Below are 20,457 nucleotides of genomic sequence, written 5' to 3'. Positions count from 1 at the left end.
ACTAGAGGTTTATCAAAAATCTTCTCAGAGAACCAGCTTTTGGTTTCAGTAAGTTTCCTATTTCATTGATTTTTCCTGTGACCTTTTATTTTTGCTAACTTTGGGTTTCTTAGGTTTTCAGATAGAAACAGATCATTGATCTCTTTCTAGCACAGGTGTTCACTTGCTGCAAATTCCCCCAAATACGACTGTCGCAGCGTCTCCTGAGTCCTGCTGTGTTGGGTCCCCATTTCACTTAGCCCCACACGCTTTCTAACCCCTTCTGATCTCCCCCTGGATCCGGGGCCGTTTACTGTGGTGCCTGTGTGCCAAGCGCGTTTGTTCTGCTCGCCAGCAGGAAGGCTTGTCTGCCTCTGACATCCTGGCCTCGTTGCCCCTCCCGGGCTGGACGCTTGGTGCTGGCTGTGAGCAAGGACTGCAGTGTCTTGCCTACCCGCCAGCAAACCAGTTGGCGATCCATGGTCTCATGGAGGCTGCAAAGGACGAGACTCCCTGAGCTCCAGCGAAGGGACAGCAGCGGGAATCCAGACCTGGGGAGACACCCAGTTGTGTGGCTTCAGGGTGAGGGCTGCTGCTGTCCCTGTGTTGAGGCGCCCGCACAGCCCGAGGGACAGGCAGGCACCAGTTCTGAAGTGCCTGACGGAGCTTCCGGATAACTTGGGGACGTTGCAGAGCTCTCCGTTCTGTTTCTAAGGGGGTGCTGCTGTCAGAGCACACTCCACAGCGCCGGCCCTTCACCTTCAGCGAGGCCTGTCTGGTGTTGGGCGCACGGAGGGTCCCGCTGTGAGACGGGACTGAGCTCAGTCAGACGGCCTTGTCTTCCTGTCGTTTTGCTTCCTGTATTGCGGTGCTCTGTTGTTCACTGCAGAGGCTTAGAGCCAGTTCTCTTGATGAATGGATACCTTTGTCACTGTGAAATGACAGTCTCCACCATCTGCTGCGTGTGATGCTAATGTGTGTTCTGTGCCCTTTTGTCCTCCTGTCTGTCCTGCCTGTCGGGCGCCCAGTGTATGTCTGTGCAGAGAGGGCGCCTGCTCTGTCTCTAACGCGGGAAGTGCCCTCCGGGTGGCAGGTCCTCCCACAGCATCGTCTCTGGTGCTGGGAGCTGCTGGGGGGACTTGGTTCTCACGTGTGTCCGTCAGGCTGTGGGTTTGGGGCCATGCACGCCTTCTGCGCAGCCGCAGGCCCTGAGGGGCTCCCCGTTCTACGTTGCTGTGGCCTCGCCTGCCGCTGGCTCGTGCACAGGAGCAGAGCAGGCCTGCAGGTGGCTGCCCCTGCGCCTCGTTGTGGCTGCGCACGTCTCTGTCTGTCTCTGCTGGAGGCTTCTGCAGCCTGTGCCTCTGGGATGCCAGGTCTCCCCAGCGCGAGGCAGGCCTCCGTTCTGTGGAGAAGCCGCAGCCCCCGCCCTTCACTCCTCAGTGTGGGGCCTCTCTTCCCTGCTGCTCCCGGACGTTCTGTCACTTTTGCGAGCCCTTGGCGTGTCGGGACGGCTGGGTGATGGTCTTCATGATGCTCCCCTGGGGACTGCGGCTTAAATGCCGTCCCCGGGCTATTCCTTCCCGTGTGAAGCCTGTCCCCGTCCCTTCTCTTCCCTCTCCTGGGCGCTCTGGTCACAGACGTGGCGGTGCCCCGCAGTTGTCCCAGCTGCAGCTCCGTCGGCCCTGCCAGTCGTTCCTACGTGTCACATGCCTCAGGCCACAGGGTCGGGCCCCCCCGTGTGTTCCCACGTGCGCGTGGCAGTGTCCTCTGCAGGTGGGCTGTGAGTGTCCTGCGGGTCTCTCCCGCGATGGGTGCATGCACCACCCTCACAGAGGATGTGGACCGCCGGGTCCCTGGGCGCTGCTTCCGCCCACACCCCTCTCTCCGCTGCCCCTCCTTCTCTGTCCTGCATTTGCCCACCCTTCACCCACAAAGCGGGCATCATGTTCTCGCCTGTGTCCCGTGACTGCTGCCCACCTGACCCTGCTCAGGGAGTCCCATGTGAGCGCAGGTGTGTCAGGGTCTCTGTCCCACCCCTGGCCGCCCTGAAACCCTGTCTCTTCCAGTGGGCATCCCCACCATCCGGTGGTGCGGGGCGGAGGGGGACTACAACGTCATGGTGATGGAGCTGCTGGGGCCCAGCCTGGAGGACCTCTTCAACTTCTGCTCGCGGAAGTTCAGTCTCAAGACCGTCCTGCTGCTGGCCGACCAGATGGTAAGCGCTGCCTCGCGGACCCCCCACCCCACCTGTCCTGCACGGGGAGGAAGGAGGTGTTCATTCACCGTCGCCACGGGGTAGTGACATGGTGGGCTGGTTTGGAGAGCCACCGCGGCACGGCACAGCTCACCCCGGTGTGGGGCCTGCCTCCGGGCAGATGGGGCCGCAGTGAGACGGCTGCTGCTGTCCGTCCCCCGAGAGATTCCCCCCACAGGGAACCCCCGGGTGTGGGTGTGGCTGTGGTGAGGGTGGTGGGTTGTGTCCATCCGATGATGGAGCACTGCCCCAGCCGAGTGCCGACACGCAGCTCTGGCCGGGCCCTGGCTGCCGGCAGGAGCCGCCTCCACGCACTGTCAGGCTGACCCCGTGGCTCTCTTACAGATCAGCCGGATCGAATACATTCACTCAAAGAACTTCATCCACCGCGACGTGAAGCCAGATAACTTCCTCATGGGGCTGGGGAAGAAGGGCAACCTGGTCTACATCATCGACTTCGGCCTGGCCAAGAAGTACCGGGACGCCCGCACCCACCAGCACATCCCCTACCGCGAGAACAAGAACCTCACCGGGACGGCGCGCTACGCCTCCATCAACACGCACCTGGGCATCGGTGAGCCTGGCCGCTGGCCCCGGCTGCCTGGCATGTCGGGCTCCGCTCGGAACGGCCGGCCTCGGGAACTGGGAGTCAGCGCGTGGGGAGGCAGGCAGGCTGCAGGGACCGTCGTGCTGGGACTCTGAGGTGTGGGGCGTGGGCAGGTAGGCGGGGCTCCCTGGCAGCTGTGACACGGGTGTGGCTCATCTGGGAGCCACCGTTCTCTAATAGCACATCCGGGCAGATTCTTCAGCAAAGAATCCAAGTGTATTTTTTTGTGGTTTTTAGAGTTCATTTTCCACAGTGTGTGTGCTTGCTGCTGCTGGCTTGGGCCAGGCTTTACTCATTTCCTCCTCTTTCCAGAACAATCCCGAAGGGACGACCTGGAGTCACTGGGCTATGTGCTCATGTACTTCAACCTGGGCTCCCTGCCCTGGCAGGGGCTGAAGGCTGCCACCAAGAGGCAGAAATACGAGCGCATCAGTGAGAAGAAGATGTCCACGCCCATCGAAGTGCTGTGCAAAGGCTACCCCTGTGAGTGGCCTCAGGCCTGCGCGTGCAGGGCGGCAGGAGGGTGACCCAGGCCAGCCCCTCGTCTGGTGGGTGGCCGGTTCTCCGGAACATCTGGAGCTGTAGCTCAGGGCGTTCTCCTTTGCTGTGCGGGGCTGCCTCTGGGACAGGTGCCCAGAGAAGCCACGCGTCTCGGTGCTGCTGCATTCTCCTCTAAAGGTTTTTTTATTGTTTTTTGGGGAGAGAGAAACTGATCGCTGCCTGCTACACGCCCCCTCCTAGGGATCAAGCCTGCAACCGGGCATGTGCCCTGACCAGGAATCGAATGGCAACCTTTTGTTGCATGGGATGATGCCCAACCAACTGACCCACACCGGCCCGGGCAGTGCTGCATTTCCTTAAACTTTCCCAGCGCCTCCATGCTGCACAGTGTGGCTGGTGTTTCAGGTTCCCTGTTTTGCCCCTAAGTGAGGAGGGTGGGTGGTAAACAGTGACGTGGCCTGTTGCCGTGCGGTTCCCAGTCGGGGTGTTACTGGTTAGCTCTGAGTGTCTTGTTTTACAGCCGAGTTTGCCACGTACCTGAATTTCTGCCGTTCGTTGCGTTTTGATGACAAGCCTGACTACTCGTACCTGAGACAGCTCTTCCGGAACCTGTTCCATCGCCAGGGCTTCTCCTACGACTACGTGTTCGACTGGAACATGCTCAAGTTTGTAAGTGGCCTCTCCAGCTTGCTGACCTTCCCATGCGGACGGGGTACAGCCCGTCGGCCAAAGGCTGCGGCTGTCTGGCTCACGTGCGTGAGGCGAGCTGCCTGAGGTTCGGGTTCGGAGCATGTTTGCTGCACTGGAGCTGGTGTTCCTGCCGGGAGAGGTTCCTGAAGCGGAAAGGTCCCCAGAAGCAAAGTGCCCGTCGAGGCGAGGCACAGACAGGCAGGCACGGGGGTGTCCAGAGCCAGACCTCTCCAACACCATGTCCTCTCTCGTTGAGCGCTCATTGTATGATTGTTGCCATCAGTTCTCGGTGCCCGCGTGTTCCTTACGCAAGAGGAACGGCTGAGACAGGCCTCTGCACCAGTGTGTGGCCTGGGAAGGTGCTGGGTGCTGGGCCTGGCCTTGGCCTGCAATCAGCTAGACTTGTGTCTGTTCCTTAATTGCCTGCGGGGACGCTGCAGGGCGTGGGGGCGGAGTTTGAACTTTAATTTGTTCCCATCCAAGTTGGGTCTGTGAGTTGTTAATCTGTGGGCATCACAGCCAGAATCCCAGTTGTTTTAGAACTTCCCCTTCCTCTTTCATTAAAACTCGTTCTCTTTAGTTGTGAGCTTAAAATAGGAATTGGGACCTTTCCAGGGTGACACAGTCTGAGGAGCAGAGCCTCCTCTCCGGGTGCAAAACAGGAAGCCTTTCCCCGCCCCGGGCGCAGGCTCCGTGCGGCCAGCGTCGGGGCTACAGCCTCCGGCGGGGGGGAGAGTCCGCCACAGAGCCTGCCTGACACAGACTTGGCCTGTTCGTCCACGGAGAACCAGGGGTGGGAGCAGGGGCCTGGAGTCTGACATCAGAGTGGGCCTCCGGTCAAAGCCCCTCGGAGCCCGCGTCCTCATCAGGGCTCGGCCGACCTTTTCTGTACAAGGCCACCGAGGACGTTATTTCGGCTTGGCAGTCAGCGGTGCTCCGCTGCCCAGCTCGGTGTCGCTGGAAGCCGGTGGGCGGCGTATGGGTGAAACGTGTGCAGAAACAGATGGGTCTGAGCTTGGCCCGACGGCCGAAGTTTGCAGACTCTTGCCTGGTAGGGCTGGGAATCATGTGTGAGCTTCAGTGTGCGGTCGCCTCGCTGTCCCACGGGACATGCTGCGCCGTGCAGTGGCTTGGTCCTCCCTGGGAGTGGAAGTGGCTGCCTGTGCCTGAGTCTTCCACGTGGCCCTCCCAGGACAGGCCTGGCCTCTGCCCTCCTCGTGACATGAGCACCAGCGTCACCTTTGCTCTGGGCTTGAGGTCTGGGCCGAGTGGACTGCCGCTCATGCCTGCTTCTCAAACTCCCGACTTCATGCCCTCCGATGATTTCCTGTCCCTGTGAATGCTGACAGCAGAGGGCCCCCCGCTGCCGGGGGTTGGGGTTGGAGGAAGTGCTGTAGCCCTCGTGGGGTTTCTTTGCTGCCCTGGGAAGTCAGGGGAGGCCTGGGTGCTCGCTCCCTACTTGGGACTGGGGTGAGCTGAGCGTTGCCCTGGAGGGAGAGACATCTCGCTGGCTCTGACTTGTTCCAAATGCCCTGGTGTCTCTCAGGTGGCAGGGACAGCCAAGGCTGTGGGTTGTCTGGCAGCCCTGTTCAGCTCTGGCCGCCTCTTGCCTGCCTAGGGTGCCAGCCGGGCCGCTGACGATGCCGAGCGGGAACGCCGGGACCGGGAGGAGCGGTTGAGACACTCCCGGAACCCAGCCACACGGGGACTCCCTTCCACAGCCTCGGGCCGGCTGCGGGGAGCACAAGAAGTGGCTGCTCCCACCCCCCTCACCCCTACCTCACACACTGGTGAGTGCTCCTGGGGCCCCAGCTCGAGCCCCGTGACCACCCCACCCCGCCTCCCAGCAGGCAGTGGGTTCTGTTTGGGTGTGACCTCGAGGGGAGCCAGCTCTGAGTAGGGACTGGGCTGGCAGCTGTGCCTCCTGGGGGTGCCTGTGTGTCCCTCTTCCAACTCCCGAGGGTGGACAGGCCAGGGAGCAGCCTGGGCGGTGCCTTTACGAGTGTCCGTCTCACAGTTTCTCATTCTTAGTACACACATCCCCCACCAGCCTCTCCGTCCCCATCCCTGACAGCATCCCAGCAGAGCCCTGGGCAGCCTTCCCATGGGAGACCCGCGCTGGCGTCCCCCTCAAGGGCCCTGCCCCCAGGCCCTGGGCAAGCTGCTGGGAGGCGAGAGGCGAGTGTTGGCGGGGGACCTGCCTGTGCTGCCCTGGTAGCCAAGAGGATGCAGGTGGGGTCTGCTCTGGGTCGGCTCTGGGTCGGCTCTGGGTTGTGCTGAGGACAGAGCCTTGGATGGAGCGCTAGGAGGCCTCACTCCCCGCCTCTCCCCTCCAGCTAACACCTCTCCTCGGCCCGTGTCCGGCATGGAAAGAGAGCGGAAAGTGAGTATGCGGCTGCACCGTGGCGCCCCCGTCAACATCTCCTCGTCGGATCTTACGGGCCGACAAGATACCTCCCGCATGTCCACCTCACAGGTATGCGCGCCAGCTTGCCGGGGTGGGACACTGGCCCAGGCTTCTCTTTGTTTGGACTGGTCTATGGGCTCCGGGCGGGGTGGGTGAGGGCTTTGAAGGGTTGAGCTGATGAGGTGCCCTGGCCCCTGGCTGCTATTCGCCCCTGGGGTTGAGAGCCCCCGAGACCAGCTGTGTGGGTGCCGGGCGCGTCTCCGCCCCGCGGGGCCTCTTCTGCTGCCCCAGCCCAAGCTGGCCTCAGGCTCAGCGTCCCCTGGGCACACTCGCTGCACTGCGCCCACGGGCTCTGGGTGTCTTGTAGGCACACCCAGCCTTGGGCTCTTCTCCCCTTGGCTAGGCGTTCCCCGGCCGAGTCTGGCCAGGGGAGGGGCTGCTGGCAGTCACGTGGGGTGGTGGGCAGAGGCCTGTTGGGGCCCAGCACCTGGTGACGTGCGTGGGTGAGGGTCCCCGTCTTGGCGGCCCTGTGCGCTTGTCCTCCGCGTCTCCCTCTGCCCACGCGGGCGGCCGTTGCTGCGGTTCTGTCTTGCAAGCAGCTCTCTCAACACAGCAGCTTTTTCCCTCAGGTACTGCCAGGGTCCCCTCCCATGACAAGGTGGTCAGGCGTCAGGAACCTGCCCCTGCTCCTGCGATTGTTCTGTGGGGTGTCCTGGGGGGAAGTCGGGTGCAGGTGGCCCTCTGGTTCACTGTGATGCCACCTCGGTGTATAGGTCAGCTCCCGGGCCCCGCGGCCAGGCCTGGTGGATTTGGGGTGTGGCTTGTTGGTGAATGGGGTGGCGTGGGCATGGTGGCTGGAGAGCTGCGGGGCCTGCTGGTCTCTGGCAGAGGACCAGGTATGCCCGACGGAGGCAGAGCTGACCTCCAACCAGTGACCCTGCTGGACACGGTGGGCTCTGGGCCTAGTTCTCCCGAGACTGAAGATGCAGGTGGTTTGAATGTGGGGCTTGAGGGGTCTGGCCGGGGTGATGGTCCCAGCCCTCTTCCCTCTCCTCAGGATGCAGCAGGGCTTCGAGGGCTCCTTCCCAGGAGCCCTGGAATCCATGAGTCAGCAGCCGGGAGCAGGTCCTGGGAGCTGTCCGCCCCACCTGCGCGTGCAGTGGCGCTGTGGCCCCGGGCAGCTCTGGCAGGGACGCCAGGGGCTCTGTGTGGACTCAACGTCTGCATGTTGGGGACCCAGCCAGCAAAGACCAAGGACCTTAAGAAAAGAAAGTGTCTGATGGGTTTGGGGTCACTGAGGAAATGGAAGAGTCAGAGGTCCCCAGGTGCCAGGCATTTACAGGTGGGAGTACAGCTTTTCTCCATCAGGCCAGCCTCACCGCTGGCCTCCAGTGCGCCCGAGCACAGCTCCGCGGCCATCCTGGGAAGGCTTAGCCGCCGCGGCGAGTTTGTAACTCGGATCCTCTGCGCTCCTGTTCTGTCTCCATCTGGAGGAATAGAAGGTGGGCCTGTGCGTAGGGAGGGTCTCTGAGAGGTTTGATTGGGGTGTGTTTCCCCTCCAAAAGCAGCACCTCCGCTTTTGTCACTGGTCACCCTAGAGGTTTTCTCAGGATCTTCATGTGGAGGACACGCCCCGTCCCAGGCGTGTCTGTCTCGGGTTCCTGGTCACCGTGGGCGGCTCCTTTAGGCTCTGAAAGGCCCCTGAGGGCCAGCATGAGGCTCAGGGCGGGGCTGCCCCTGTCTGCCCTGGTGGTTTGGAAGTTATGGAGGGAGTGGAGTCCCGGCTTCCATGATGTTCTAGCCTCCAACCACACTTGTTCCCCGAAGAAAGGGGGGTGAAGGAGAAGCAGCCATGCGTGTGTCCGCCTGCCTCCTCCATGGCAGCATCTCTGTGCCCTCCAGGAGGAGACACATCTGGTGCCCATGCGCCCAGCCCCGCTTCAGCAGGAAGGGCCTCAGTGCCGTCGTCAGCTCGCCGGTCAAGACCTGCTGCCCCTCTCCAGCTGGGTGTGGGGCGTCGACCCGTGTCCCTCGTCCTGACCCCTGGCCAGCCTGCACTCACACTCTGCAGTGGCCACTCCTCGCACCCAGTTCCTTCTCACGGGCAGCCGTGCTAGACCAGCCCCTGGGGCCGGCCCTGCATCCCTGTCCCTGCAATGCAAGTGGCTCACAGGGAGCCTGCAGGGCAGGGCGTCTGGTGGAGGAGCTTGTGCGTGACGTGCTCTGGAGCCAGCAGTGCTGGTGGGCAGCGCTGGTTCCGGGCCCTGTGCTGTGCGGCAGTGTTAGGCCACGTCCTGCCACCCAGGGAGGTCCCTGCTCGCCGTGTCAGTGAGGAGGTGTGTCCGGACGTGTGTGGTAGGAAGGCACAGGCTGCTCCGAGCAGTGACAGGCCGGCAGCTGTGCGTTATTCTCACTGCTCGCTGCCCCCGTCGGCCTTAGTGCAGGTCATCCTAGAGGAGCCACTGTCTGCTCTTGTTGGGGGGCAGGTGAGGCTGAGCTCCTGGGCGGTTCGTGCTGGTGGAGGCGAGGCCACGCTTCTCGGAAAGGCGCCTCCTGCGGGCCAGCCGGCTCCCTGACCAACAGCTGTCTTTTCCCCCCCCCTCAGAATAGCATTCCTTTCGAACACCACGGCAAGTAGCTGCACGTCTCCCGGTGGAAGGCAGCACTGGGTGAGTGTGCTCATGGCCGGTCTCTCCAGCAGCAGGCACCAGGGCGGGCGGGGCTGGCCCCTCGCCCACGGGGAGCGCCCAGGCGGGCTTGGTCTTGCATGCCAGGCGCTGCAGGGCGAGGCCCCTCTGCCCAGTGCTCTCCCTCATGGATTCCAGAACTGTGGTCAGAGCCAGTCGGGGGGTGAGGAGCGAGCAGGCTGTAGGGGTTCCTGAATGGGTGACCCCAGGACCTGCCGCCGTGTGGGGAGCCGGACCCGGGCTCTGTAGGTGGATGCGCTGGCTCCAGTGGCCCTGGGACACTCCAGCCGCTGGGTCCGGGGTCGGTGGTCGGATCGTGTCAGTCGTGCTCAGCTGAGTGGCCGCGCTTGGCGGGGCCTCTTGTGCTCTTGCTGCGCGAGACTCCTGTGGTCTCCGCAGTCCTGGCTTCCTTCCACGTTCGTTTCTGTCTTCCTCGTTTTGTTTTTCTTTTCGAACTTGGTCTCTGCCCAATACCTTGTCTCTGCTGATGTGTGTACTAACCCGTCGCCCAGCACTGCTCCCTGCGACGTGCATGGCTGGGCTCCTGTCTGGGCCACGCTGGGCGGCTCCTTCCCTGGATGGGGGCTGGCGGCTGGGCCATGTGGACCTGCTGGGGCTTTAACACTGCGGTGCTCTAGGAACCATCTCGATGGGAACTGCTTGTACCTCCCCCTGGAGGGGGGACCCCAGTGCCCATGGGGCCTGGCCCCCAGGCTACTGGGGGGATGGCTGGGAGCCAGTGTCTCTCCCGCTTGGACTCTGTCCTGTCGTTGACGAGCTTCTCGGCCGCCTGCATGCCTCTTCCTCTTCCGTCTCCTATCGCTGTTCTGCTGAGCACGTCCTGGCCGCAGAGGGAGCTCCTGGAGCAGCCGGGGGCACGGGCGTCCAGAGTGGGCGAGGCGGCGTCTGTCCCCTTCCTCCCAGGGCACCTCACTGACCGACCGGCCCAGCCTCCGGCCGCACGCTGACCTTGTCCTGTGCTTTGGCTCCGACAGATTCCCGGTCGGGTGGCTTCCAGTGGTCTTCAGTCTGTCGTGCACCGATGAGAACTCCTTTTTGCTGTGAAGGGCAGACAATGCATGGCTGATCTCCTCTGTTACATGGCTTTACTAGTGACGCTCCCCGGGCTAGGACACCGGGCGCTCTCCAGGCCACCCACCCAGCAACGCCCGTGGGGATACCAAACAGACTAAACCGGACAGACTCCAAGCGCTGCCACCGCCGGGCTCCACTGAGGCCCACGTGGACATGGTCCCGGGGCTGGGAAGACGGCCGCGTGAGTGCGAGACTCTTGAGACAACAGACTCCCGATGCAGAGCCTTTCGGTCCTCCCTGCCGCGGTGGCGCCCGCGACCCCTGATGAGTCTGCTGTAACCACCATCTTCTACTTGGTTCTGACAGTTTTGTATCATTTTGCTAAAAATTACTGGCTTAAATCTGTGTAAAGAAATCTTTTTATTGTTCTTGTCTGTTTCTGCGGTCTTAAAAAAGATGACCTCAAAGTGTCCCGCCTCAGACACCGGCATGGAGCTCTGTAGACCAAGGTGGGCGCGGGCACCCTGCTGCCAGCGATGTTTCCTGCTTCTGTTTGGCGTAGTCCACTGTAGGGGGTGTTCTCCCGAAATTGTCACGTGTACACGTGTGTAACATGTCTGTGCGTGTGTTGTGTGCTGTGTTCTGTGACCTCTCCTGGTTTTGGCCGTCACTCCCTCCCACCGTAACTGAGCTGCCAGGACTCGAGTCGTCAGAGCCATTAGAGAGCAAGGGCGTCGCGGTGCTTCTGGCGGAGCCGAGCGCCGATCCCACCTTCCCAGACGCGGCAGCGGACGCCAGGTGCCTGGGACCCAGTGCCCAAGACTCGGAGGCGGAGGCGGCGCCGGGCCCTCCTGGGTTGTGAGCGGTTACTTTGCTGGTGGTTGTTGCCTCAATGCCTTTGGATTTGGGGGCATTTTCTAGACAGACTGTACATATTAGCAGTGCAGAGTGGCCCTTAACGTGTGCTAACATCTGTGTGCTCCACATCTGTCCACCTGGGGTGCAGGTTTGCCCAGAAAGAGGCCGGCCCAAGGGAGCCCCCTCTCAAGTGCCCAGAAGCAAGTGATCCGTGACTGAGGCCCAGGAGGGTGTGTCCTGCTTTCTGAGCCCAGAGGACGGAAGCAGGCAGGGCCGGCCTCATTCTCACCAGAAAGACACTCGGGGGGCCGGGCTCCCCGTGGCCCCTTTCCAAGGCCCCAGGCGGTGGCAGAGTAGACAGGAGCCCCGTCTCGGAATGGGGTCCAATGCAAACATTCGTAGGTACTTGCACTCCCTGTCCCCCCTGCAGAGGTGTGGGAAACGGGGGAGCTCGTAGGACGCTATTAGCCTTTAAAGGTGTACAGGTCCAGGTCCCTCCTGCCCCAAGTCCCACAGCACAGGGCGCCGGTCCTGGGATGCCCGGCGTGGGTGGGCACACCGACGCACAGCTGGCCACCCTGCAGGCGCTGGGGGACGTGGCTGGGGCGGGTGAGTCAGGGCAGGGGGCTTCCTTCTGGAAGTGTGAGCCGTGGCACCCCACCCAAGCCCTCCCACTGGCCGCGGACAGTGTCGCATCCATCGCCCCCACACGAGCCAGTATCTGCAGCCCGTGTGGGTGGTGTGACCTGTGCATTTGTGTGACCACTGTATTTGTGTACTTACCACACCATGTAAATAATAAATATATGATGTCTACCTTTCTTCCCCGTCCCCAGCATGTGGTCTTTATTTCGTCAGCGTGAGTTTTCCGTGTGTAGGTCACTTTCTGAGCCTGGGCCCCTGTGAGCCTGGGGGGCAGGTGGATGGTTTGGGACGGGGCTGCTGCACTTGGCATCGGCCCGTTCTCGGGAACACGGCCGGCAGGGCACGTGGACCCGGCCCAGCCGAGCCTTCCAGATGTGCTGAGCACCTCAGGGTCCTTCCTAGTGTCCCCAGGGCATGACTCCAGGGGTGGGTACAGCTACTTCTGCTGCTCCTGGCCAGCAGGGGTGAGGCAGCGCAGGGCGAGAGGGAGGTGGAAGTCCATGGGGGCACTCAGTCCTGGTGAATGAGCCACGGGGAAATCCTGTGACAGTAGGCAGGCCGAGCCCCCCGCGGGAGAAGGGAGTGGGGTGCACAGCCCAGAGGGCGGGCGGCTGCTGAACCACAGGCCTTGGGGCTGGCCCTTCCAGACCTGACAAGCTTTGCCCAGGGCCCAATCTGGCCCACCTCACACGGGGGGTCATAGAGGTAGGGCTGTGCCTTGACCTGGGAGTGCCGGCCGAGGGGAAGCAGAAAGGGTGCCGCCGGCAGGGCCCCGGGCTGCGGGGAGGTGCCTGGCTGCGGCGCGGAGCTCCGGGCGGTGTCCTGACCTGGTGACCGAGCCCAGAGGTGAGCCCTCGCTTGCTTTTCGTTGCAGAGGAGCAGAGACGTGGCGTCTCTCCGGCTGCACTCGGCCCGCCAGGGCACCCGCTGCCGGCCCCAGCGCCCTCGACGCACCACCTACTGAGGCGGCCCCAGCGGCCTCCGATCGGGTTCCCAGCCACGCAGGCGCACTGGCCATGAGGGCAGGTGGGTGTGAGGGACCTGGGCAAGGCTCGCAGGGCTGGACGGGGAACAGGTAGGACCCCGGGTGCTGACTGTATAGGGCCAGGCAGCCGCCTGAGGGGTGAGTACATAGAAGGCAGGACCCAGTGGTCACACCTAGGGGCTCCCAGGTGCCGGCGCAGGGCCCTCGACCAGCAGCCCTTGGGGTCCAGGCTCATTTTGTTGTTCGTTGAGAAAGTGAGGTTTGGGGGGAGCGGTAGACCACGCCCACACCTCAAGCCAAACTCCGCTTTTCCTACACGCAGGTTTATTCCAGACTTCCAGGGGAGCAGAAGGGAGCTGTCCCCAGACACTCAGGGTGGCGAAGGGCATGGTGGGTGCAGTCAGGGAGGAAGGGCCTGGCCCCACCCTCTGATTAAAGTCTCTGAAGGGTGGGTTTCTAGGTCCTTGAGCCCAGCTGTGGGCACCGGGCTCTCCTGGGGTCAGCAGGCCGGGTGCCGGGTGCCGACGGCTTGTAACCTAGGGCTTGGCTTCACCACAGATCTGCTTTGGAATGACACGGTTCCCACCCGCCACCTCCCCCGAGAAACTGATCAGGTGACGATCCCCTGCTGGGGGCCCCCCAGCCTGAGATAGTCCTGTTTGTGAAATAAATATGAACCTTGACAGCCTCCGTCCGGTTCCCTGCGCCCCGCCGCTCCGAGCTCAGACGCTGGTTTCCGGGGTGTGAGCCACCTCCCCTTTCTTCTCAGGCTCCGCCTTCAGGAAGTGCTCCACCTCCCTTGAGTCCACCCCGTCCCTGTTGTCCCTGTCGTCAGCAGGGGGCTTGGGGCTCTCGCCCTCCTTGGCCCCCGCAGGCCTCCTCCTGATGCAGAAGACGTTTCCGAGCAGCAGCACCAGGGAGGCGGCCAGCACCTCAGCCCCAGCCAGGATGAACACGTACTGGTAGACGTGTGTGGCGTCCAGGAGGCGGCCTGCGGAGGGGACAGTGTCAGCATGGCCTGGCCCCCACCCCGGCGTCCCGTGCCTTCCCAACACCTGCTGGCTGTGCGCTGGAGGCTGGGGGGGGGGGGGTCGCCTGGCAAGGCCAGGCAGGGGGAGGGCTTCCTCCTGCTCAGGACCCTCCCCCAGCGAGTCCCCTCCCTGGGATGGGCCAGTGCTGGAATCAGGGTCTGGCCAGGGCTCCCCGCGGCCCAGCTCACCTCCGGACGGGGGTCCGATGAGCACAGCTATGGCCTCCAGCAGCAGCACGAGGCCGATGGCGCTGGAGAAGGTGTGGGTGCCCACGATGGCCATGAGCACCTCGAACTGCAGGGCGCCCACCATGCCGTAGGAGATGCCGAAGAAGACGCAGAAGACCACCAGGCCCCCGTAGTCGCTGGCCGTGGAGCCCGTGAGGTCGGTGAACCCGTTGAAGAACATGGCGAAGCTGAAGAGGTAGACAGAGTAGGGGCGCACCTTGGGGAGCCCCGCGATGAAGCCGGCGGCGGGGCGGGAGAAGATGTCCACGAAGCCCAGCACGGTCAGCAGGAAGGCAGCCCGTGTGTCCGGCACGCCCAGGTCCTTGGCGTAGCTCACCACGAACACGGGCGGCACGAAGAGCCCCAGCACCATGATGGAGGCAGCCGCCGCGTAGACGATGAAGCCACAGTTCCTGAAGACGCTCAGGTCCAGCAGCCGCCTGGCTGGCCTCTGGGGCCCGGGCCCCCCCGCCCCTGCCCGGGGCGCCTCCAGGGGCCGCATGAGCGCGGCACACACACAGCAGTTGAGCAGCAGGCCGCCCAGGATGAGGAAGCCCCCGCGCCAGCCGTAATGGTCCTGCAGCAGCTGCCCCAGCGGGGACAGGGCGCACAGGAACACGGGGCTGCCTGCCGCCGCCAGCCCGTTGGCGATGGGGCGCCGCTTGTTGAAGTAACGGTTGAGCATGATGAGCGAGGGCTGGAAGTTGAGCGACAAACCCAAGCCTGCAGCAGGGGGAGCAGGGGGAGCAGAGGGTGAGAGCTGACCCTGGCCCTGCCCACCCGCCTCTTGTGCCCCCGACACAGGCTCCTGCCTAAATGGTTCTTTGTGGGTCTGAGGGGCGTCAATGCGGGGAGACAGTGTGCGCACAGGGCCCGTCACCGCCGGACCCGCAGGAGAGACAGACGGGAAAGAGGAGCAGGCTGGCGCCGGGTGGGATGACGGGACTTCACCTCCGCGGACCTGACCCGTCACCGTCCCCACGCGCCCTGCCCCACCCCCCTGGGCCCCGCTCACCGGTCAGGACGCCCGTAGTGAGGTACAGCTCAATGACGCTCCTGCAGAAGGAGGCGGCCACCATGCCCAGGGACGCCAGAAGGCCGCCCACCAGCATGACCGGCCGGCAGCCGAAGCGATTCACGCACACGCTGCAGAGCGGGCCTGGGGGGGACAGCGTGAGTGGCAGCCCACCCTCCCCACGCCTGGCCCAGCTCCCCGCCCAGCCTGAGAGACCACAGTTCACGTGAAGGGCTTCCCCGGTGAGTGTCTCCTGCTGGTGGTCCCCAGGCACTGGGAACCCACCGTCTGTGAAGAGGGGCCCGACCTTGTTCGCTGGGACCACACAGCCCGGCAGGTGAGGCTGGGCCAGCGGCTCCCAGACAAACAGGCCCAGATGGACCCCTCACCTGCCCCTGACCCTCACCGACTCCTGGCCCCTCACCTGTCCCAGGCCCTCACCTACTCCTGGCCCCTCACCTGTCCCAGGCCCTCACCTGTCCCAGGCCCTCACCTACTCCTGGCCCCTCACCTGTCCCAGGCCCTCACCTGTCCCAGGCCCTCACCTGTTTCAGGCCCCTCACCTACTCCTGGCCCTTCACCTGTCCCGGCCCCTCATCTGTCCCAGGCCCCTCACTTGCCCAGGCCCTCACCTGCCCTGGCCCCTCACCTGCCCTGGCTGCTCACCTAGCCCTGGCCCTCACCTGTCCCAGGCCCTCACCTATCCCAGGCCCTCACCTGTCCCAGGCCTCACCTGCCCCTGACCCTCACCTGTGCCATACAGCATGGCCAGCAGGATGGAGGAGATCCAGGCTGTGTCACTGTAGCCGATACCAAACTCAAGCATGAGCTCCTTGAAGAAGACGCTGACCGCCTTGGGGAAGGCGTAGGAGAAGCCTGTGATGATGAAGCAGCCCAGGAGGACGGCCCAGCCCCAGCCCCCGTCAGGGGCCTTGACACCTGTGGGGCCCTCGTCCACCACGGCCCCTCCCATGGCCAGGAGGGCGGTTTCCGCGTCCCTGAGAAAGAGAAAGCCAGGCTGTCCGGTGGCCACCCAGCCACCACCCAGTGGTGAGGACGGGCCTAGGACACACCGAGGGCTACACCAGGCCATGCCCCTCCTCAGCCCAGCCCAGCCCCCAGCCGGAGCCCAGCTCTGGCCGCTCCCCAATAGCCCCGCCTGTGCCCCCACTGGTGCTGGGCCCACCCTCCTCCAGGGGCTCCCACTCAGCTGGTTCCAGGGGGCTGTGGCTTTTCTGGGGTCAGCCAGGGCTCAGTTCCCTCCCGGAAGCAGCCAGCACCCCTGCGCCCCCCCGCCCGCCCCTGAGGCTGAGGCAGCCAGCACTGCCCACACTAGGGCGATGAAGGGACCTGGGGCCCGATCTGGGGGTGGTGTCCGTTGAGGCCTAAACTAGAGCAGGCCAGCCTTTCTCCCCACTGCCAGGGAGATGGGCTGCCCCTGCTGTGCACTGACCGAGGGAGAGCAGGGGGGGTGAAGATGGGGGGCAGGTTCACCCAGGGCGGGACAGGCCACTGCCCTCTGCACGGAGGACCCCACCTCGTCGCCCTGCCCACCCCACTCCTCCACCGTTAGGAGGCACAGGCCACAGCCCCGGGGGAGAGGCTGAGGCCTCGGACATTCAAGGAAGAGCTGGGGAGGGCAGCAGGGGCCCAGCCCAGTTGCCCTCGGAGGCTGGAGTTTAACCCCTCGCGCGAGGGCGGGGTGGGCAGGGCGTCCAATCAGCCCTCTGGAGAAAACCACGCTGGCCCAGGCTGCCCAGCCAGGAGGGAGCCTGCTGCACCCATCGCCCCACAAACCCTGCCGCAGCCCAGAGCTGATCCCCCCTTTAAGTCCCCAGGAATTCGGCTTGAGGCCCTGGAACCTAGGGCCCGGCTTCCAGCTGGAGATCCCCCCACCCCCCCACCCCGTGCCCCTCCAGCCGATCCTGGCACCAAAAGTCTAATCCCAGATCAGCCTGGCGGCCCCGTCCACCCACCTCACTGGACAGGAGCTGTTCCGGGGGGAGCCGCCTCCTGGTGCGGGTGTGGGGAAGGAGGCCCGTCACGAGGCCGGGCCGGTTCAGCGCCGCCCGCCTGCTGCCGCCGCGTCTGTCCGTCTGTCCGTGCCCGCCGTGTGCTGTGGGGAGACGTGATGTGTAGCATTTGCAGATCCTGTGGTATAAACACTCCACCTGCTCTGAGGCCAGCCACTTCCCGATGTCCCCTTCCCATCAGCCCGCCCGCCTGCCCCCGGGCTTGCGTCTGTCCTGGCCCTTTCCCTCAGACCCCCCTGGCCTGGCACCAACCCCAGGTGGCCCACTATGCATCAGGGACCACAGGGACCCTGGGACAGGACTCCAGAGAGGACGAGGGCCTCTGCCCTGGACAGCTGAGCTCAGGTTCAGGGTGGAGGGCAAGGAATGTGGAAATAGGACAACTCCCCACCCAGCACCCAGCACCCAGCACCCTCCCACGGTGCTGTGCCCTCGGGGGCCGACCGACAGGTCTGGGGGTCTGACTTGGGGGATGTTTTCCAAGGGCTTCCTGTGTGAGTCCACACAGCAGCTGCTGCCCACGAACACCACTGTTCTGTGACCAGACCCTGAGGGCCAGCCGGCGGTCAGGGTGAGGACGAGACAGACACAGCCCGCTGGAGCAGAACTGCGCCCCGTCCCCGCCCCTCGCTGGGCCAGGGACTGTTCTGGGAAACCGAGAGAAGCTCTCCCCTCCCTGCACCCCGGCCTCAGTGCCCTGTGCCCTGGACGTTCCTGTCTTCAGCGAGCAACCCTGGGGTGTTTCTGAAGCCAAGGGCTGCGCAGCGGTGCAGGGGTGGCTGACAGGTACCCAGGGGCCCCTCCTGCAAACTCGCCTGCAGCCCCGTGGCCTGGCACGGCCCGGAGTGGCCCGGAGTGGCCCGCTGTGTCTGAGGCACACGGGGAGCCCGCAGCCCCAGCTAACCCCCAGCTGCGGGACGGCCCCCACCCCACCCCCCACCCAGCCCGTCCTCAGAAGGAGGCTTCTCAGGGAGGTGTTGGTTTGCATGTGGTGGGCGGGGCGAGCAGGGAAGGGGCGGGAGAGCGGGAAGGGGGAGGCGCTAGGTTTGGGGCAAAGGGAGCAGGACCCTACAAATGTACGGGTGCAGGGAAGGGGCGGATCTCCAAGAGCAAATGGCCCGTGCAGCCAGCCAGGCAGGCGGCCGGCCGGGCGTGGGAGAGGGAGGGCCTGCCAGGCTTCGGCCGCTGAAGTTCCGAGGAAAACCCTGCCGGTCAGCCGGCCGGGATGGGAGGAGGGCCCCTCCCTGCGGTGCCCAGGAAGGCAGCACGGGCACAGGAGCGGGTACATGTCGCCTGGGTGGCCTTTGGTGACATTTACCCTCCCAGGGAAGCATGCAAGCCATGTTCCAGCCCAGAAATAACCCTCCCCCGGGCCTGGGAAAGCCGATCTCCCAGGTGGGGTGTCTGTGCCGCTTCTGGGCGAGGCAGGGCTCCAGGGGCTCTGCACCCACCCACCCTCCCGCCCCCCAAAGCCTAGACATGGGAGAGCTGAGCAGCGAAGGGCTGGAGGAGTGGGCACGGGGTCCCTTGGTGTTTCCCGTTCAGCAGCTCACACATCTGAGATCCAGAAAGTCTGCCCCCCGGCTGGGTGCAGGCCCCCAGCTGCCCCACCCTCCCCACCGGAGAGCAAAGCTGTGTCTGGAGGGGTGCCGGGCCTTTTCCGGGTCATGGTGCCCCCCCCCCCCGCCCTCCTTCCCTGAGCGGCCGCCGTGCCCTGCCTGCCGGGGCCGCTCCCATCTTGCAAGGCTCGGGGGGCAGACACTGTCCCAGCGGAGCGGGGGGGGGGGGGGGGGCAGGGAGAGGGAGCCAGGGACCCCGAGCTGCACACGCCCCCCAGCTTCCGCTGGGCACACGGGGTCGGGCGGGAGGCGAGGCGGCGCGGGCGGGCAGGATGCTCCGCCGCCGGGACGTGGGGGACGTGACCGCGCGCCGGGAGCAGCCGCCGTATTGCCTGGAGTAGGCGCCCGCCCTCCGTACCGTAATGGCCGGCGCGCAGCCACGTGCGGGGCCGCCGGGTCAGGTCCCGGAGCCCGGGCAGCGCGCAACCCCGGCTCCCCGGGCGGGACCCGCTTTCTTTCCCTCCGCGGGGGCGGCCCACACCCGGGTCGCCGCGATGGCGGCCCCCGCCGGCCCATTTCACAGATGGGAACGGAGGCAGCGCTGGGCGGAGACCGGACCCGCCCGCCCCGCCCGCCCCGCCCGCCCCGCGCCGGCCCAGTGCGCCCAGCGCCCAGGCCTGATGGGTCCGTGGCCGCGTGGCGGCCTCTCCACTCACCACCTCCCAGAGGGCAGCCCAGCCCCCCCGTGGCTGCCCCCCCACGGTGTCCCCGAGCCAGGGAGAGCCAGGCTGCCTCCCGGGGGGCAGCCCTGCCCCAGGTCACATGGGGTCACCACAGAGTCCGCTCTGTGACCAGGCTCCATCCCACACCAGGCTCTGTCCACACAGGCTGCTGGGCAGGAAGGCCCACGCCCGCCTGGACACTGCCCCAGTGTCCCCAGGGCCTGGGCAGGCGGACGCCCACCTGGGAGAGAGGCCTCCCCGCTCCCCCGCCCCCCCAAAGGGGCCAACCTCCAGGACAGTCCTCCCTCCCAGGACCCACCTGACCCAGCTGACCCCTGGGCCTCGCGGTGAGGCCTGGGACCCTGGAAACCACCCACACAGCACCCACCTGCTCCCGGCCTTGCACAAGCCCCGCGGGCCTGGGTTGCCTGGGGAGCACCCAGCTCAGACCACCCAGCCCGGCCATGGCCACACACAGGGTGTCCCTCGCCCAGACGCCAGGCACCCCGCCCCCAGACCCGTGGAGCAACACCTACTTCCCGTGCCCCCACACACCTTCGTGCCCCCACACACCTTCGGCCACAGGCCTGGCCCACCAAGAAAGTAGGTGCCTTATCGACCCATTTTCCTGTAGGTAAACCGAGGCCCCACCTGGTTTGCCCACAGGCGGGCGGATGGGGAGGAGGCGATGCCAACTCAGCCCACCGGCCTGGGTGGGCACCCGCTGCCCCCGGGCAGGTTTGGGCCGGGGCGTGTGGAGGTGAGGCCGGCCCTGGGCAGCCCCCCTTCTCCCACTCCCTCCGCGGGAACCCCACCAAATATAGCCCGCAGGCCTGGGCCGGGCTATTTATACCCGGGGCTCCCGGCCTCCGGGCGCAGCCACCTCCTGGCCCGAGCCCAGCCCCGGGGCCGCCCGACGGAGGGGCGCGCCTGCCGGGCCGGGGGAGGGGACAGCGGGCGGCCCGGGTCCGAGGCACCGCCGGCTCTCCGGGACCCCTGGACCGGGACCCCGGCAGGAGGGGAGGCTAGTCCGACCCGGGCGCCCGGACCAGGAGACGAAGGGGCGAGGGGGGCCGGGGCTGGGGCGGGGGCCGGGGCGGGCCGGAGGGTCCCAGGTGCAAGCCCCCGCCCCGGCCCCCGACCCCGCGCCCGCGCCCGCCCCGCGGAGCATCCGGCCGAGCCTACCTGCGCCCGCTCGCTGGCCCGCGTCCGCCCGCCCCGC

General features: G+C 65.4%; 2 protein-coding genes across 4 annotated transcripts in view; one reads left to right on the top strand and one right to left on the bottom strand.

Annotated features, from left to right (window-relative positions):
* Nucleotides 1-13,331, top strand: part of CSNK1D (casein kinase 1 delta) — a 26,036-nt gene extending 12,705 nt beyond the window's left edge. The window contains exons 3-10 of one of the 3 annotated variants that reach the window (XM_081110420.1): nt 2,046-2,194; nt 2,579-2,807; nt 3,153-3,323; nt 3,862-4,010; nt 5,650-5,821; nt 6,368-6,507; nt 12,538-12,689; nt 13,207-13,331. In XM_081110420.1, coding sequence (XP_080966546.1) covers nt 2,046-2,194; nt 2,579-2,807; nt 3,153-3,323; nt 3,862-4,010; nt 5,650-5,821; nt 6,368-6,507; nt 12,538-12,627 — 1,100 coding nt within the window. In that variant the 3' untranslated portion in view covers nt 12,628-12,689; nt 13,207-13,331. Of the gene's footprint in view, nt 1-2,045; nt 2,195-2,578; nt 2,808-3,152; nt 3,324-3,861; nt 4,011-5,649; nt 5,822-6,367; nt 6,508-9,043; nt 9,108-10,120; nt 11,843-12,537; nt 12,690-13,206 lie in introns of those variants that run through there. The other 2 variants (XM_081110422.1, XM_081110421.1) reach the window with 2 other exon arrangements.
* On the bottom strand, nt 12,952-20,457 carry SLC16A3 (solute carrier family 16 member 3). The gene is made up of 6 exons (XM_081110414.1): nt 20,421-20,457; nt 16,898-17,037; nt 15,672-15,919; nt 14,922-15,065; nt 13,868-14,629; nt 12,952-13,639 (listed from the first exon to the last, which is right to left on the bottom strand). The coding sequence occupies exons 3-6, from the start codon at nt 15,892-15,894 to the stop codon at nt 13,371-13,373; spliced, it is 1,398 nt and encodes a 465-aa protein (XP_080966540.1). The 5' UTR covers nt 15,895-15,919; nt 16,898-17,037; nt 20,421-20,457; the 3' UTR covers nt 12,952-13,370.

The sequence above is a fragment of the Myotis nattereri genome (genome assembly GCF_964212035.1).
Source record: "Myotis nattereri genome assembly, chromosome: 16".
Lineage (NCBI taxonomy): Eukaryota > Metazoa > Chordata > Mammalia > Chiroptera > Vespertilionidae > Myotis > Myotis nattereri.
This window is presented reverse-complemented; position numbering and strand designations above follow the sequence as displayed.